Source organism: Anomalospiza imberbis, chromosome 23 (genome assembly GCF_031753505.1).
Source record: "Anomalospiza imberbis isolate Cuckoo-Finch-1a 21T00152 chromosome 23, ASM3175350v1, whole genome shotgun sequence".
Lineage (NCBI taxonomy): Eukaryota > Metazoa > Chordata > Aves > Passeriformes > Viduidae > Anomalospiza > Anomalospiza imberbis.
Genome location: NC_089703.1, coordinates 1,786,195 through 1,803,584, shown reverse-complemented (window position 1 = coordinate 1,803,584; position 17,390 = coordinate 1,786,195). Strand labels below are relative to the sequence as shown.

Genomic DNA, 17,390 nt, shown 5'->3' with positions numbered 1-17,390 from the left:
GCTGCCTCCATCCTGCTCCAGCCGTGTTTCCCCACTCCCAGGCAGGCAAATCCTCCGGGATGGGATGGCCCGGAGAGTGATGGATATCTGCGGTACAGCTTGCAGCAAAGGGGATCTTTCCCATGGGATCTCGGCCTGGAAACCCTCCACTCCCCTGAAGCTCGAGGTCCAAGCGAGACACGGAGGAGTTGGAGATTCCTTGGGAAGCCTCTGGTTGTTGGCTGTTGGTGTTTTCCCCTTCCCCGCCTGCCCCATAACCAGTTCTCCCTGCCCGTCCCTCCCGTCCTCGGGATGGTTGGGATGGGAAGGACCGACCTGAGCAAACATTTCCTTTTGTTCAGCTGTACTCAGGCATGGCCCTGCTGCTGCAGCCGGGGCCGTGACTCACCCGGCCCAGAGAGGCCGGCTGGAAAATTTGGGGTGTTTTAAAGAAAATGCTCAGTTTTAATGACAGCATTGTAATAACCCCAAACAACCACCCTGCGCTGCCGGGGAGTGGGAATGTTTAATGCATGAGCTGCGGGGTTTGAGATGGAGCTGGGAAGGAACAAAAAGAGGGGAATAAACCCCAAAGCCTGGCTGAGGAGCATCCAGCAGGGCTGGCTGTCACCTGCTGTCCCCGCTGGAGCCACCCCAGGGCTGCCCTATCACCTTCATCTTGGGATGGAGGTGGAACCAGGGTCCCCTGGCCGAACCCCGTCATCCCGGGAAGGAGGAGTTACCTTCCCGAGCCTTTTAATCCAGTCCTGCTGGTTTCCCGGCACAGCCTGGAGCTCCCTGCCCATGCAGCCGTGCCCGGCTCACCATGGCCCCGCGTCACATCGTGCCCATGTCCACCAGCCACGCCGCCCACGGCGTCTGCGTGATGGGCACCGAGGTCTACCTGGACACGCGGCGGTAAGGGATTTGGGATGGGTTTGATCAGGATTGGGGCATCCTGAGCCAGGGATTTGGGATGGGTTTGATCAGCACTGGGGCATCCTGAGCCAGGGATTTGGGATGGGTTTCATCAGGATTGGGGCATCCTGAGCCAGGGATTTGGGATGGGTTTGATCAGGATTGGGCATCCTGGCCAGGGATTTGGGATGGGTTTGATCAGGATTGGGGCATCCTGGCCAGGGATTTGGGATGGGTTTGATCAGGATTGGGGCATCCTGAGCCAGGGATTTGGGATGGGTTTGATCAGCATTGGGGCATCCTGGCCAGGGATTTGGGATGGGTTTGATCAGGATTGGGGCATCCTGAGCCAGGGATTTGGGATGGGTTTGATCAGCATTGGGGCATCCTGAGCCAGGGATTTGGGATGGGTTTGATCAGGATTGGGGCATCCTGGCCAGGGATTTGGGATGGGTTTGATCAGGATTGGGGCATCCTGAGCCAGGGATTTGGGATAGGTTTGATCATGACTGGGATATCCTGAGCCAGGGATTTGGGATGGGTTTGATCAGGATTGGGGCATCCTGGCCAGGGATTTGGGATGGGTTTGATCATGACTGGGATATCCTGAGCCAGGGATTTGGGATGGGTTTGATCAGGATTGGGGCATCCCAGGTTGTTCCATGGAGCCACTGGGATTTGGGATGGATTTGCTCAGCATTGAGTGGTCCCAGTTTTTCATGGAGCCACTGGGATTTGGGATGGGTTTGCCCAGCATTGGGGCATCCTGGCATGTTCCACAGAGCTGCAGGGATTTGGGATGGGTTTGGAGGATAAACGGGTGGTTCGGGACTCGGAGCTCATCAGGAGTTCACCCAAGGATTTGGAGGGACAGGTCCTGCTGGGTGTGCCTTAGGGGATGATGTCCATGGGGAGCTCATCCAAGGTGTTTTTTAGGGAATGATGCCCCACTGTGTGTGTTGTAGGGGATGATGTCCCATGGGGACCTCACCCCAAAACTCTGTTTTTGGGGACAATATCCCACAGGGAGCTCATTTTTGGGGACAGTATCCCACAGGGAGCTCATCCAAAGGTGGGATGTTGGCTCGAGGCATCACAGCGGAGCCGGGACAGGATGGTTTGGAGGCAAAGCCCGAACACACCCCAAGTCTATTTCTGGCTCTAAGAACATTGGGCAAGAGCAATTCAAGACAAGCAACTCGGAGCTAAAACGGGAGAAGGAATAAAATGTGTGGCTCAGGCAGAAAAAAATCCAGCGGCAGCCGTGCACGGGCAATGTCAGGAAAAGGGATTTTTGCAGAATTAAATATGGGGTGGCTTTATTGGGAAGATAGATGGCTGACCCTGCCCTGCTGTCACAGTGTCATTATTTAATAAATCACATTTATAATGACAGAGAACGCAGGCCCAGCCGGTCGGCATCGCATCCAGGCAATTATTGGGATGGAGTGCTGGAGCCGGGCCAGGATGTGCCACCATCCCCTCAGAGAGCTCTGGCTGCCTTAAAACAGCCTCGTTTCCTCCCTCATTCAGATGGGAACGAATAAAACCTATTAACTGCAATTTTTTGTCCTGCTTTTGGACTCAGAGCCCTCTCAGTCCTATTTAAATATGGAGCCAGAGCGCCCAAATGGGGTAATTTGGCTTCTTGGTAACAAATTTGAGCCGTGGCCCCAAACAGCAGATGGTGGAGGCTCTTCCAGCTGACAAATGGAATAATTTTATTCCCGGGAGCACTGTCTGGGGAGAATTTAGTGGTGGATGCACCAATTTTGGGCTGTTTGGGGCAGAACGTGGAGCTCATTGGGAATCGGGCGGTGCTGCTGAGGTGGGAGGGTCACAAACCCACGGCAAACAGCCCCAAATCTGCAGGATCCCAGCATCCCGTGGATCCACGGCTTCGCAGGGTGTTTGGGATGGGATCCTGCATTTCCTGGATCCACAGCTTTGTGGGGTATTCCAGATGGGATCCAGTATTCCTCGGATCCACGGCTTAGCAGGGTGCTTGGGATGGGATCCCGCATTCCCCGAATCCACAGCTTCATGGGGTGTTCCAGACGGGGATGCCAAGCCCACGGAATGCCTTGATTTCCTCACAAGCTGCTGGAGGCACCGGGGATGCCGCGCCAAGAGCAACATGGGGATAAATCCCTGCTGTGGCGGGGTTTTGATGTTGTGGTTTTTACGTTCTCGCTGCTGAAGTTCTCACCTGGCTCCCCCTGGGATGCAGCTGGGGGAGCTGGGAGCAGGTCAGAGCGGGATAGAGAGGCTGGGGCTGTAATGAGCAGGGAGCAGCACTTCAAAGGCTCCCGAGGATGTCACGGAGCTGGGCGCGGGTGCTGCGTGCCGGGATCCAGGCTCCGCTCCAGCCCCAGCATCCCTCAGGTCACAGGATGGTCCCACAACCCCCAGCTCCACGCGTGGTTGGCATGAAAACCGTCCTGATTCTTCCCTGTTTGGGGTTTTGTCATGGGACACTGAAATTCAGGGAATTTCTCGTGGCTGCAGAGGGAAAAACAGCGGCCGGACTTGCCGGAGCTGCAGTGGGAGCTGGGCTTGCTCAATGCTGCCACAGAGGTCCCACGTGTGGAACTCCAGGGACATTTCATCACCCAGGGATGGTCTCGGGGCCCCTCCCGCCCAGTCGTGGCTGGGTTTAATTTCAGGTTTGGGGATTTGGATCCCGTGGTCTCTGACCCGAGGTTGCTCCGTTCCAGGTCCACCCCGAAAGGTGCGGCGTCCTTTGACGTGCACGCCACGCCAGCGGTGACGGTGCACATGATCCACAGCCCCACCACAAAGCCCACCCTGGACTCCCGGTGGCCCCTGGATCCCGACATCGAGGTGGTGGTGACCATTGACGTCACCAGCAGGACCGTCGATGACAACCAGGTCAGGTGCTGTTCATGTGCCCAAACTGGTGGAAATAAGTGAAATTTCCTAGGAAAACTCGAGGATTTGTGAGTAATGCTGACACCAGGGTGGTTTTTAAAAAGCTCCAGCAGAGTTGGGTAATTGGCACTGACGAGAAATGAAACCCTGAAGGAGAAGGTCCCACTTAGTGCCTTAACAATGACATCGCAGCAGTTGCAAAAGTCCATGCCAGGCAGCAAAAAATACCCCAAGTTTGGCTTTTTCCATGCCCAATTGTGGCTGAAGCTGGCACAGTGTTCCAATGAAGCGTAATTAATAGAGAAAGGCTGGGATGGACCACCTGGGGCCCAGCTGGGTGGGCAGGCAGGGGTTGGGTTGGAGATCCCTGTGGGCCCCTTCCTAGCTCATCACACGATCCTGGGAGGGCAGAGATCCCACCAGCCTGGCAGGGTCACAGTGTGGGGATGGAGATCCCACCAGCCCAGTGGGGTCACAATGTGGGGATGGAGATCCCGCCAGTCTGGTGGGATGTGGGTGACAGTGCGGGGATGGAGATCCCGCCAGTGTGGTGGTATGTGGGTCACGGTGTGGGGATGCATATCCCGTCGGCCTGGTGGGGTGTGGGTCACGGTGTGGGGATGGAGATCCCGTTGGCCTGGTGGGATGTGGGTCACGGTGTGGGGATGGAGATCCCGCCAGCCTGGTGGGATGTGGGTTACAGTGTGGGGATGGACATCCCTCCAGCCTGGTGGGATGTGGGTCACGGTGTGGGGATGGAGATCCCGTTGGCCTGGTGGGATGTGGGTCACGGTGTGGCGATGGAGATCCTGCCAGCCCGGTGGGGTGTGGGTCACGGTGTGGGGATGGAGATCCCGTTGGCCTGGTGGGATGTGGGTCACGGTGTGGGGATGGAGATCATGCCAGCCTGGTGGGATGTGGGTTACAGTGTGGGGATGGAGATCCTGCCAGCCTGGTGGGATGTGGGTTACAGTGTGGGGATGGAGATCCTGCCAGCCTGGTGGGATGTGGGTTACAGTGTGGGGATGGAGATCCCACCAGCCAGGTGGGATGTGGGTTACAGTGTGGGGATGGAGATCCTGCCAGCCTGGTGGGATGTGGGTTACAGTGTGGGGATGGAGATCCCACCCACCTGGTGGGATGCGGGTCACGGTGTGGGGATGGAGATCCCACCAACCTGGTGGGATGTGGGTCACGGTGTGGGGATGGAGATCCTGCCAGCCTGGTGGGATGTGGGTCATGGTGTGGGGATGGAGATCCCGCCAGCCTGGTGGGATGCGGGTCACGGTGTGGGGATGGAGATCCCACCAACCTGGTGGGATGTGGGTCAAGGTGTGGGGATGGAGATCCCACCAGCCTGGTGGGATGTGGGTTATGGTGTGGGGATGGAGATCCCGCCAGCCTGGTGGGATGTGGGTCACGGTGTGTGGATGGAGATCCCACCAACCTGGTGGGATGTGGGTCACAGTGTGGGGATGGAGATCCTGCCAGCCTGGTGGGATGTGGGTCACGGTGTGGGGATGGAGATCCCACCAGCCAGGTGGGATGTGGGTCACGGTGTGGGGATGGAGATCCCGCCAGCCTGGTGGGGTGTGGGTCACGGTGTGGAGATGGAGATCCCACCCACCTGGTGGGATGTGGGTCATGGTGTGGGGATGGACATCCTGCCAGCCTGGTGGGATGTGGGTCACAGTGTGGGGATGGAGATCCCACCCACCTGGTGGGATGTGGGTCACGGTGTGGGGATGGACATCCTGCCAGCCTGGTGGGATGTGGGTCACGGTGTGGGGATGGAGATCCTGCCAGCCTGGTGGGATGTGGGTCACAGTGTGGGGATGGAGATCCCACCAGCCTGGTGGGGTGTGGGTCACAGTGTGGGGATGGAGATCCTACCAGCCTGGTGGGATGTGGGTTACGGTGTGGGGATGGACATCCCGCCAGCCTGGTGGGATGTGGGTCACAGTGTGGCGATGGAGATCCTGCCAGCCCGGTGGGGTGTGGGTCACGGTGTGGGGATGGACATCCCTCCAGCCTGGTGGGATGTGGGTCATGGTGTGGCGATGGAGATCCCGTCGGCCTGGTGGGATGTGGGTCACGGTGTGGCGATGGAGATCCTGCCAGCCCGGTGGGATGTGGGTCACGGTGTCGGGATGTCTCTGCAGGTGAAGATCTCCTACTACGACCGCGAGGGGCCGCGAGCTGGCGGTGGCCTGGCTGTACCTCACCTGTGTCGGTAGGTGCCCACCAAGGCTCCAGGAATTCCTGATCTCTTGGGATCTGGCTGGATCCACGAGGCCAGAATTCCTTGGGGGCCACCAGCAATAAAGGTTTGGGTGTTCACTGATGCTGATGAGCAAGAGGGAAATAATTAAACCATGATTAATTAAATACTGCCTTATATGGTGTGGGAGAGACGGAGGCCGGGCCGTGTCCCCACCCAGGAGCATCCTCCTGTGCCTGCCAAGGTGATTCCTCGGGAAAAGAGGATCCACGGGAGATCTCCTCACCCAGCTCTGGCCAGCACCTCCTCCTCGGCAGCGAGGGGAGAGGGATTGGCACCGAAGCAGTGCCTGACCTATTTCAGGAGTTTAGGGTGCGGTGAATCATTCCCTCCAAATGCCTGCTCTCCCCTGCTGACTACAAAGGGAGTCTAGACAACCAGTCTGGGTGCAGAAGTCTCCACTTGGATGGATTAATTACCCTAAATTTGGGATTTTCTGAAGCGTTCACATGACAGTCTGACCTGTGTCCTCAAGTCGTGCCTATGCCTCCCAAAATTGCCCCTGGAGAGGCTAAAGGTTTTCTGTGTCCCATGGCCGATGGGCCTCGCTGGAGCCAACTGGGGCCACCACTGGCCACAGGGATTTTGCCTTCCAAATGTTCTTCTCTTGGCTGGATTTCAAGTTTCCCTCCTGGCTTTTCCATGTTGTCCTCTCTGCCCCAAGGAGAACAATCTCTGCTTCAATCCCTGTGTTTTCCATGCCTTGTGTGTCCCATCTGGAGGAGGTTTTGGGTTAGGACTGAGGTGGGGTTTGGATGAGGTCACCGGTAAATCTCTGCAGCAGAGGCAGAAATTTGGGGCAAGAAGAGCTCTGTGAGAAGTCCAGATTTCCTAGAAGTTATTTGGGTGTTTGCTCAACCACAGTGAAAATGCATTTTTGTGCCTCCACTGTGTTTTGGCTTCATGGAAAACAGAACAGTCAATAGGAAATGGGTGAAAACAAAAAATGCCAAGGAAACATAAAATCTGCCAAAAAAACATAAAATCTGCCATGAAAAGATAAAAAATGGCACGAAAACAAAATTGCCATGAGAAAAATGCTATGAAAATGTAAAATCTACCATGAAGTGGAGACGTCCCTGCTGGGGGAAACCAGAATGAGAGGAGACAGCTGGAGATCAAAGAGGGAAAGTCATGGTAAAGTTGTCGGGTTGGGTTTTCTTCTCCTGCTTTGTTGGAATCATTGGGTCTGGAGCAGTTTTGGGGGGATGAGGTGGGGTTGGTGTGGGGTGCCAAGGAGGAGCCCAAAATGGCCCCGGGAGCTCATCCCCTGCCTGTGGCTTCCTTCCCTTTCGCTGTTCCAGAGGTGTCCCTGGACGTGGACTGGAGCCGGAGTGGCCGAGTGAAGAGCAAGGGCAAGGACAAGGTGAGGAGAGCGTCATGGGAGGGCGGATCCATCGCTGGCCTCTTCCTGGAAAATCTCCAGGAGGGACAGGGACCTGGGTGGTGTCTGCATGAGGGCAAACAGCCCAGCAGATCCTCAGCCTACTAATTGAGCAGGAAAAGGATTTATTTTCCTATTCCCAGCCAAACATCCTGTGGCTCTAGCCTGGTCCTGAGGATCTTGTAGGAGAAAACTTTCAACTTTTTCTTCCCTTTTTCTTCCCTTTTTCCTGCCTTTCTCTTCCATCTTCTTTTTCTTTTTATTTTCCTTTTTGGGCCCTAAAGGTGCCACTGTATGAGTTGAGCAGGAGATTTCCCCCTTTAGCCACACATCTGCCTGTGCCCTGGTCCTTAAGCCAGGCTAATTAACCACAGCCCAGCCGGGCTAATTAACCGCAGCCTGATTGGCGGCGCAAATTGGTATCAAGATGGGCTGAGCTTCCAGAGGCGCTGCTGCCGTGTCCAGGCGAGGCTGGAGGCACTTCCAGCCTGGCTGGGAGATAAAATCTTGGAGCAGTCCGTGCAGGCCCTGCTGGAGCTGCCGTTGGGATGGGACGGTTTGGAGCAGCACTGGTGTCTCCTTGAGGCGTGGTCGGGTTCTCCTCCGAGCGCAGGGCTTCCCTCGGCCCAGGATGGGGGAATTCCTGCTCCTGTCCCCTCTCAGTGCTTCTCCTCCAGGCCAAGTGGACGTGGGGCCCTGACGGACAAGGGGCCGTGCTGCTGGTCAACTGTGACCGGGACAGCCCCGGCGCGGGGGGCACGGACAGCGGCCAGGCGGACATACGGACCCTGGCAGGTGGGCTGTGACCCCGAGGGGCTCCCTGGGGGCTTCCCCACTGCCATGCCCTCCCTCCGTGTCCCCTGTGTCCCCCAGACCTCCAGGACATGTCGGTGATGCTGCTGCGGACCCAGGGCCCCAGCGCCATCTTCACCGAGTACCCGGTGGTGCTGCACGTCCCCGAGAGCGACGCGGACAAAGTGCGGGTGTTCCACGCCGTCCGTGAGTACCTCTGCCTTCCCCTGCCCCCAGCACCCCTGCGTGACCCCAAGGCGAGCCAACCCCACAGGTTTAGTTCATTGGAGCGCCCCTATTTGCTGTAATCATCCTTTTACCCCCAAACCTTTTCTGCCGTTGCACAGGGTGAGGCTATATGGGAAAAAAAAAAGGGGGGAGAAGGCTCCAAAGAGGCTTTTCCCAACGAGGGCTGGAATTTTGACATTCCCATGGCACGGGAATCCCCACGTGGCTCCCAGCACTGTTTTGGCTCGGGCAGGGAGCCAAGCAGCCAAGCAGCCCATCCCGTTGGGCAGCGCCCTTCGCCTTTGAACGGTTGGATCCCCGGCAGCTCCGCGCCGAAAATCAGGTCCGGGGAGCCAAGGGTGTCATTAGATCCTCAGCCAGAGCACACACCTTGAAAGGCCTGGACCCGAGGGGATGGAGCCCTCTTTGTCCCAGGAAGATCAAGCATGTTCCCCAGGAAGGAGGAGGAGGAGGCTCCTCTGACACCCTTGGGCACCAGCCATCTCCTCCTTCTGCTGCTGGCGTGTCCCCCCGTGGGAATCTGGGGTTCTCCAGGCTGCTGGGTTTGGGGTGGGAATCCAGGGCTCTTCAGGCTGCTGAGTTTGGGGTGGGGATCTGGGGTTCTCCAGGCTGCTAAACTCGGGGTGGGAATGAACTTGGTGGCTGCTGAACTCAGGGTGGGCTCTCCAGGCTGCTGAGTTTGAGGTGGGAGTCCAGTCTTCTCCAGGCTGCTGAGCTCGGGGTGGGGATCTGGGGTTCTCCAGGTGGTGATGCCCACCCGCTCTACAAGCCCGTGCTGGGCCCAGACAAGCTCTCCTACGTGCTGGACCACGCTGGCCATGGGGACAGCACCTTCTACGTGGAGGGGTTGGCGTTCCCCGACAGGGGCTTCACCGGCCTCGTGTCCTTCAGCGCCAGCCTGCTGGAGGTACCCCATAAGGTACAGGGGGGTCGGGCCCACCCCTCCCCTAACAAACCCCCCATGGTGGAGGTCCCAAACTCCATTTTGGCTCCACCAGGATTCGCCGGGCACACCGATCTTCACGGACACCGTGGTGTTCCGCGTGGCGCCCTGGATCATGACGCCCAACACCCAGCAGCCCCTGGAGGTGTTTGTCTGCAGGTAGGAGGAGTGTCCCCCGCCGTGGCACAGGGGTGTCCCCTGCCCTGGGGCACTCTCCAGAGAGGAGTTCCCGACCCTTCCTGGCTGTCTGGGGCCCTAGTGAGCCAGGCTTAGGCATTCCCGACTGAGAATGTTTGGGAAGCTGCTGCTGTGGGAGTCATTTCCATCTCAAGGAGAATGGCTGGAGTTCCCTCTCCAGGTCCATTCCCATGCAGGAATGTTGCCTGGGGCATTTAAATCCCAAGGAGAAATGCTGGGAGACCTTCTCCAGCTCCAATTCCATACAGGAATGCTGCCCAGGGTGTTTAAATCCCAAGGAGAAAGGCTGGAACTCCCTTTCCAGCTCCAATCCCACAAAAGCTGGAGCTCCCTCTCCAGCTCCAATCCCACAAAGGCTGGAGCTCCCTCTCCAGCTCCAATGCCACAAAGGCTGGAGCTCCCTCTCCAGCTCCAATCCCACAAAGGCTGGAGTTCCCTCTCCAGCTCCAATCCCACAAAGGCTGGAGCTCCCTCTCCAGCTCCAATCCCACAAAGGCTGGAGTTCCCTCTCCAGCTCCAATCCCATGCAGGAATGTTGCTCAGGGTGTTCAGGAATGAGGTGCGAGCTGCGGGGTCGGGGTTTTGGGGTCTCCCCGTGAGCTCCTCCTCGCAGCCCCAGTCCCCCGCTGTTCCCCCAGCATCAAGCAGGGCTCGGATTCCAACGAGGTCTTCCTGGAGGGGCTGCGGGCGCTGCTGCGGAAAGCCAACTGCAAACTGACCGTGTGTGGGGAGCAGGACACGCGCAGCGACCGCTGGATCCAGGTCAGCCCGCCCGGCCCCGCCCGGACCCCCAGCACGGGAGAGCCAAGGGACGGGCATGGGAGCGGGCACTGAGGCCCAGGGAACGCTGCCAGGGTGGCACAGATGGGGACAATGGCCTGGCACCAGGGACACAGAGGGGCACCCGTGGGGCTGTGCCAGAAGGGCCCCACTGCAGGGGGATCCCAGTGAGGGACACTGTGGGAGGGACCCCATTGCGAAAGGGACCCCGTGGGGCTTTTGGTGGTGACCCCATTGCAAGAAGGACCCCATGGGACATTGCAAAGGGGACCCCACTGCAAAAGGGACACAATGGGACGTTGTAAAGGGGACCCCATTGCAAGAAGGACCCCGTGGGACATTACAAGGGGTCCCTGCTGCAAAAGGGACCCTGTGGGACATTGCAAGGGGTCCCCTTTTGCAGAAGGGTCCCCGGGGTGCTTTGGAAGAGGGATGGACCCAAGGGACACCTCGAGAGTGACCTCATTGTACGAGGGGATCCCATTGAAAGGGGGCCCCGTGGGGCTGTGCAGGAGGGTCCCACTGCCAGGGGGATCCCAGGGGGACACCGTGGCTGCAGTGTCACCCCGTGGGGCTGTGCAGGAGGGTCCCACTGCCATGGGGACCCCAGGGGACACCGTGGCTGCAGTGTCACCCCGTGGGGCTGTGCAGGAGGGTCCCACTGCCAGGGGGACCCCAGGGGACACCGTGGCTGCAGTGTCACCCCGTGGGGCTGTGCAGGAGGGTCCCACTGCCAGGGGGACCCCAGGGGGACACCGTGGCTGCAGTGTCACCCCGTGGGGCTGTGCAGGAGCCTCCCTAGTGGTTTAGGCTGGGCTTTGCCAGGCTCGCCCCATTTCCTGCCCCACCCTCCCCACATCCCTGGCGGAGATTCCTATCACTCCCCAGAGCCTTCCTCCTCCTCCTCCTCGTCTCCTTCCCACAGGATGAGATAGAGTTCGGCTACGTGGAAGCTCCACACAAAACCTTCCCCGTGGTCTTCGACTCTCCCAGGAACAGAGGCCTGAAGGATTTCGCTTTTAAGAAGATCCTGGTGTGTTCTTGCGTTGAAATCCCCCTTTTTCTCCCCAAAATCCCCTCACGGGAGGTCCTTGGCACCTCTTTCCTCTTTCCCAGGGCCCAGATTTTGGCTACGTGACCCGGGAGCCCCCCGGGAAGAGCGTGACCAGCCTGGATTCCTTTGGGAACCTGGACGTGAGCCCGCCAGTGACGGTGCGGGGCAAGGAGTACCCGCTGGGGCGGATCCTCATCGGCAGCCCCCTGCCCTGGTGAGCATCCCTTCCTCGGAAGATCCCAAAACCCTCCCTCCGGAGATCCCAAAACCCTCCCTCGGGAGCCTGTCAGAGAAAAAACCCGGGCCCGATCCCCATCAAATCCCAGATTTTACAGGCAAACCCCACAGCTGCTCCTCCGACCCTCACAAAACCTGGCTGCTGTTTTTCCATTTTCCCCTTTCCCCTTTTTTCCATTTTCCCGTTTTCCCATTTTCCTGTTTTCCCCTTTTCCCCTTTTCCCTTTTTCCCTTTTTCCCATTTTCCCATTTTCCTGTTTTCCCCTTTTCCCCTTTTCCCCTTTTCCCATTTTCCCTTTTTCCCATTTTCCCCTTTTCCCATTTTCCCTTTTCCCCTTTTTCCCATTTTCCCCTTTTCCCCCTTTTCCCCTTTTCCCATTTTCCCATTTTCCCCTTTTCCCCTTTTCCCCTTTTCCCATTTTCCCTTTTTCCCATTTTCCCCTTTTCCCATTTTCCCTTTTCCCCTTTTTCCCATTTTCCCCTTTTCCCATTTTCCCCTTTTGCCCTTTTCCCATTTTCCCTTTTTCCCGTTTTTTCCCGTTTTCACCCCTTTTGCTCCAGTCCCGCAGACCCGGGCTGGGGTTTGTTCTTTGGGAGAGGAGCGGGGAGCCCAGGAAAGGGTGAAATCCCGACCAGCCGGGGGTTGTTGTGCCCAGGGCAGGCGGTGCTTGGCAGCCCGTGAACAAAGCTCCCTGCCAAGCCTCCACAAAGGAGGGCATTTTCCGGGAAAAACAACACCCGCGCCCCATCCCGCCTGCTCCCATCCCAAAAAACCCACGGGACGCTCCCGTCCCAGCCCGGGGCTCGCGCTGCTTCCAGAGGCAGGGAAATGGGATTCTCCCAGCCCCACTGCGGCCCGAATTGTCCCTCATTACCAGGAATTTAATTAACCTCTTCCCAGCCCGCTCTAAGAAAACTTGGCCTCGCATCCAAGTGAGGCGGGATTTGGGAATCGCAGGGGTGGGAGAAACTCAACCCAGAGGTGCCCGAGCGGAACCGGGCACGGAATGATCCCATCCCTATGGACAGACCCGGCCTGGAGATGTGTTTACGGAAAATCTGGGGATATATCCATGTATTTATCCAAAACACAGGGAGATATGTTCATCTATATACATGTAATATTAGGGATCTTGTAATATATATTTATATAAGATAGGAATTTAGCAGTATGTATTTAGATAATATAGGGATTTACCAATATATATTTTTATAACATGTATATATTAACACTGTATATAATATAGGGATGTATCGATGTATTTATCAAAAATACAGGGATATACGCTGATATATTTATGCAATAAATATATCAGAAATATAGTAATTTTACTATAAAAAATATATAATATATTTATATATTAATATATAATATATTAATATATTTATATATTAATATATAATGTATAATATATTATACATTATGTATAATTTATAAATTTATATATAATATATATAATATAATATACAAATTATTTGTTATATAGTAATAATATGTATAATATATAATATATTAATATGTAATACATTATATATTATATATTATATATTATAATATAGATATAATATAGATATAATACATATTATATAAATATCTATTATATATATAAATATATATAATATATCATTATTTTTATATAATATATATTTTTATATATTATATATAAAATATATATGATATATATAGTATATAATATCTAGTATTGTATATTTATATAATACAGGGATTTAGCAGTATATATTTATATAACATGTATATATTAACACTATATATAATATAGGGATGTATCAATGTATTTATCTAAAATACAGGGAGATAAACTGATATATTTATGTAATGTTAGGGATCTAGTAATATAAATTTATATAAGATAGGGGAGGGGAGTGGGTTTTGGGGAGGGGGGTTTTGGGGAGGGGGTTTTGGGGCGAGGAGCGGGTTTTGGGGAGGGGGTTTTGGGGCGGGGAGCAGGTTTTGGGGAGGGGGTTTTGGGGTGGAGAGCGGGTTTTGGGGAGCAGGTTTTGGGGCGGGGAGCAGGTTTTGGGCAGGGGGTTTTGGGGTGGGGAGCAGGTTTTGGGATGGGGGTTTTGGGGCAGGGAGTGGGTTTTGGGGAGGGGGTTTTGGGGTGGGGAGCGGGTTTTGGGGAGGGGGTTTTGGGGCGAGGAGCGGGTTTTGGGGAGCAGGTTTTGGGGCGGGGAGCAGGTTTTGGGGAGCGGGTTTTGGGGTGGGGAGCGGTTTTTGGGATGGGGGTTTTGGGGCAGGGAGTGGGTTTTGGGGAGGGGGTTTTGGGGTGGGGAGTGGGTTTTGGGGAGGGGGTTTTGGGGTGGGGAGCAGGTTTTGGGGAGGGGTTTTGGGGTGGGGAGTGGGTTTTGGGGAGGGGGTTTTGGGGCGAGGAGCGGCTTTTGGGGAGCAGGTTTTGGGGCGGGGAGCAGGTTTTGGGGAGCGGATTTTGGGGTGGGGAGCGGTTTTTGGGATGGGGGTTTTGGGGCAGGGAGCAGGTTTTGGGGAGCAGGTTTTGGGGCGGGGAGCAGGTTTTGGGGAGCAGGTTTTGGAGTGGAGAGCGGTTTTTGGGATGGGGGTTTTGGGGCAGGGAGCAGGTTTTGGGGAGCAGGTTTTGGGGTGGGGAGCAGGTTTTGGGGAGCAGGTTTTGGGGCAGGGAGCGGTGCCCACCCGTGGTGTCCCGCAGGGCGGCCGGCCGCAGGATGTGCAGGGCCGTGCGGGATTTCCTGTTCGCGCAGACGGTGCAGGCGCCACTCGAGGTCTACTCGGAGTGGCTCAGCGTGGGCCACGTGGACGAGTTCCTCACCTTCGTCCCTGCCCTGGACAGGAAGGTGCAGACTCTGGAGCCTGCCCAGGGCTCTTCGCAGCGCCCCGAGAATCCCCTTTGCCAGCTGTCTGTCCTTCCGGGGGCTCTGGGGGATGGAGCCCCTTTGGGGCGGCCCAGGGGAATGGATTTGGGATTGGTGTTGGCATCTCATGGCCCGGGGATGGACTTGGGATGTCCATGGGCATCGCATGGCCTGGGGATGGACTTGAGATCTCTGCTGGCATCCCATGGCCCGGGAATGGATTTGGGATTGGTGTGGGCATCTCATGGCCCTGGGGATGTATTTGGGATCTCCATGGGCATTGCATGGCCCAGGGATGGATTTGGGATTGCTGTGGCCATCCCATGGCCCTGGGGATGTATTTGGGATCTCCACGGGCATCCCATGGCCTGGGGCTGGGTTTTGGATCTCCATGGGAATCCCATGGCCCAGGGCTGGGTTTGGGATGGCCATGGTGCCTCTCAGCCAGACTCTGGGGTGTTTATCCCCCCACACCAGGGGTGACGCCCGGTCTCTGTCCCGCAGGGATTCCGGCTGCTCCTCGCCAGTCCCAACGCCTGCTACAAACTCTTCAAGGAGAAGCAGCAGCAGGGCCACGGGGAGGCCACACAGTTCATCGGTGAGGGCTGGCTGAGGACATCCCTAGGGAATGGCATTCCCAGTGTCCCATCCCACTGTCCATCTCTCTGTCCATCCCTGCTGTCCATCCCTCTGTCCATCTCTCTGTCCATCCCGCTGTCCATCTCTCTGTCCATCCCGCTGTCCATCCCTCTGTCCCCCCACTGTCCCTCACCGCTCGCATACCCCAGGGCTGAAGGGCACTGAGAAGAAGAGCATCGACGAGATCCTGGCGGACGAGTCCCTGCGCAGCGACAACCGCCACGTGCAGGTGGGACCCGGGGGGCTCCCCCTCCTCATTCCAGGGGGTTCCGGGGGCAGCGAGAGGATTTGGGGTCCTGGGGAATGGCTAGAGGGGGCGAGGAGAGGGAGACGTTCCAAAGGACACAGAGGGGGCAGCTGAAGGGAGAGAGAGGATGGGGTGGGGTGGGAGGTGTCCACAGGGATGGGGTGGGAAGTTGGTGGGATAGGGATGGGTTGGGGTGGGAGGTTGTGCACAGAGGTGGGATCCAGGCAGGATCCAGCAGGGCCCATGGCTGGGATGTGGAGGGCCAGGATGGCAGTTCCGTGTCCTTCCCGCAGCGCTGCATCGACTGGAACCGCGACCTGCTGAAGCAGGAGCTGGGGCTGAGCGAGCAGGACATCGTGGACATCCCGCAGCTCTTCATCCTGACCAACTCCCGCGCCGACGCGCTGTTCCCGGACATGGTGAGACCCCGACCCCGCAAACCCTGGCCCGATCCCCGATTCCCCTGGGATCGATCCCTGCTGGACTCCCCGCTGTGCTCCAGGTGAACATGCTGGTGCTGGGCCGGCACCTGGGCATCCCCAAGCCCTTCGGGCCCGTGGTGGGCGGGCGCTGCTGCCTGGAGCAGCGCGTGCGGGAGCTGCTGGAGCCGCTGGGCCTCTCCTGCACCTTCATCGACGACTTCTTCTCCTACCACGTCCTGTCGGGGGATGTCCACTGCGGCACCAACGTGCGCCGCAAGCCCTTCGCCTTCAAGTGGTGGCACGTGGTGCCCTGACCCCCCCGGGCCGGGTCCTGCAGGGGAAGGTGCATTTCCTGCAGCCCGGGGAAGGTGCATTTCCTGCAGCCCAGGGGAAGGTGCATTTCCTGCGCCGGAAAAGCACCGAAAGCACGGGTTTGGCCAATAAAGCTTCACGGACACTGAGGGGGCAGCGCTTCCCGGTCCCTCGTCCTTCCTTCCTCCGCTCCCGGCGTGAAGATGTCGTTTGGAGCCTGGTTTTGGGCACGGGGTTTTGGTTTGGGGCTGGTGGGGACAGGGCGAGTGGGGAGGCTGCTCTGGCGGGTGCGGGCCCATCCCACGGCCGCGGGGTCACGGAGTCCCCGCCCGCGGCTTTGCAGCTGGTAACACCCGCAAAACTCCCTGTTTCGGCATAAAAATCGCTTCCTGCTGGGGAACCTGGTTCTGAGGCTGCAGGAGCCCCTCCTGCTCTCCTCGGGACCTTTTCACGCATTCTCCAGGAGGGAATTTCCGCCTCCCTCCGCTCTTCACCTCCACCGGAGCGAGACACTTCCCCGTGCCCGCCTGGCACCCGCCTGGCACCGCCCCGGGAACCGAAACCCGCCCCGTGCCCCGGGCACGGCCCGGCCCTGCGCAGCCCCGCTGCTGTTCTGGGGCCGGACACGCTCATTTTGGGCAATTTGCTTTCCTGGCAGCGTTTCTGAGGTGCAGCTGCACCTGCGGCTCGAGCTCCCGCGGCGCTGGAGAGCCGGCGGGGGGATGCTCCCACACATCCCACTCCCCCGCCCTCTTTTTGCCCCAAAAGCGGCTTTCCAAACCCATTTCCCAACCCCATTCCCCGGGGCTGTGTCCCTGCTGATATTCCCGGGCCCCGAGGAGCGACATTAAATCCGTGCCGCGCGTGACCCCGCGGGGAGGGGGTTTGGGAACAGCTGCAGGGACAAAGGGCTCTCCGCTCCCACGCGCAGCCCAGGGTTTAATTAAAACAAAGGCGATTAAAGCCCCTGGGGGTCCGCTGTCCCCAGCGCAGGTGACAGCCCCCGGCAGCGCCCGCGGAGCCGGGCGAGCGCCCTCCCCGCACCGCCGGCCCTCCCCGGAGGAAGAATTCCAGCGCATTGTCCCGGCCGAACAAATGAAACCTTTCAGCAGAAGGAGAAATCAAACCCGGCCGGGCCCGGCGCTGGCGCGGGCCCAGCGTGGCTCGGGTGTCGCGGTGAATGTTTCACGGCGTGGGCCGGACGGTGACCGCTCCC

The 17,390-nt window shown here is 57.6% G+C and overlaps 1 protein-coding gene across 1 annotated transcript; it reads left to right on the top strand.

The window, feature by feature from the left end:
* Positions 1 to 283: 283 nt before the first annotated feature.
* On the top strand, positions 284 to 16,205 carry LOC137461801 (protein-arginine deiminase type-1-like). Its single transcript, XM_068171555.1, is given in 17 exon segments — positions 284 to 897; positions 3,615 to 3,789; positions 5,952 to 5,978; positions 5,980 to 6,022; positions 7,375 to 7,436; positions 8,132 to 8,249; positions 8,328 to 8,453; positions 9,239 to 9,414; positions 9,494 to 9,597; positions 10,275 to 10,398; positions 11,342 to 11,449; positions 11,533 to 11,684; positions 14,392 to 14,536; positions 15,059 to 15,152; positions 15,343 to 15,422; positions 15,734 to 15,859; positions 15,943 to 16,205. Coding segments are annotated over 17 exon segments (1,986 nt in total). The 5' UTR covers positions 284 to 805; the 3' UTR covers positions 16,177 to 16,205.
* Positions 16,206 to 17,390: the final 1,185 nt, after the last annotated feature.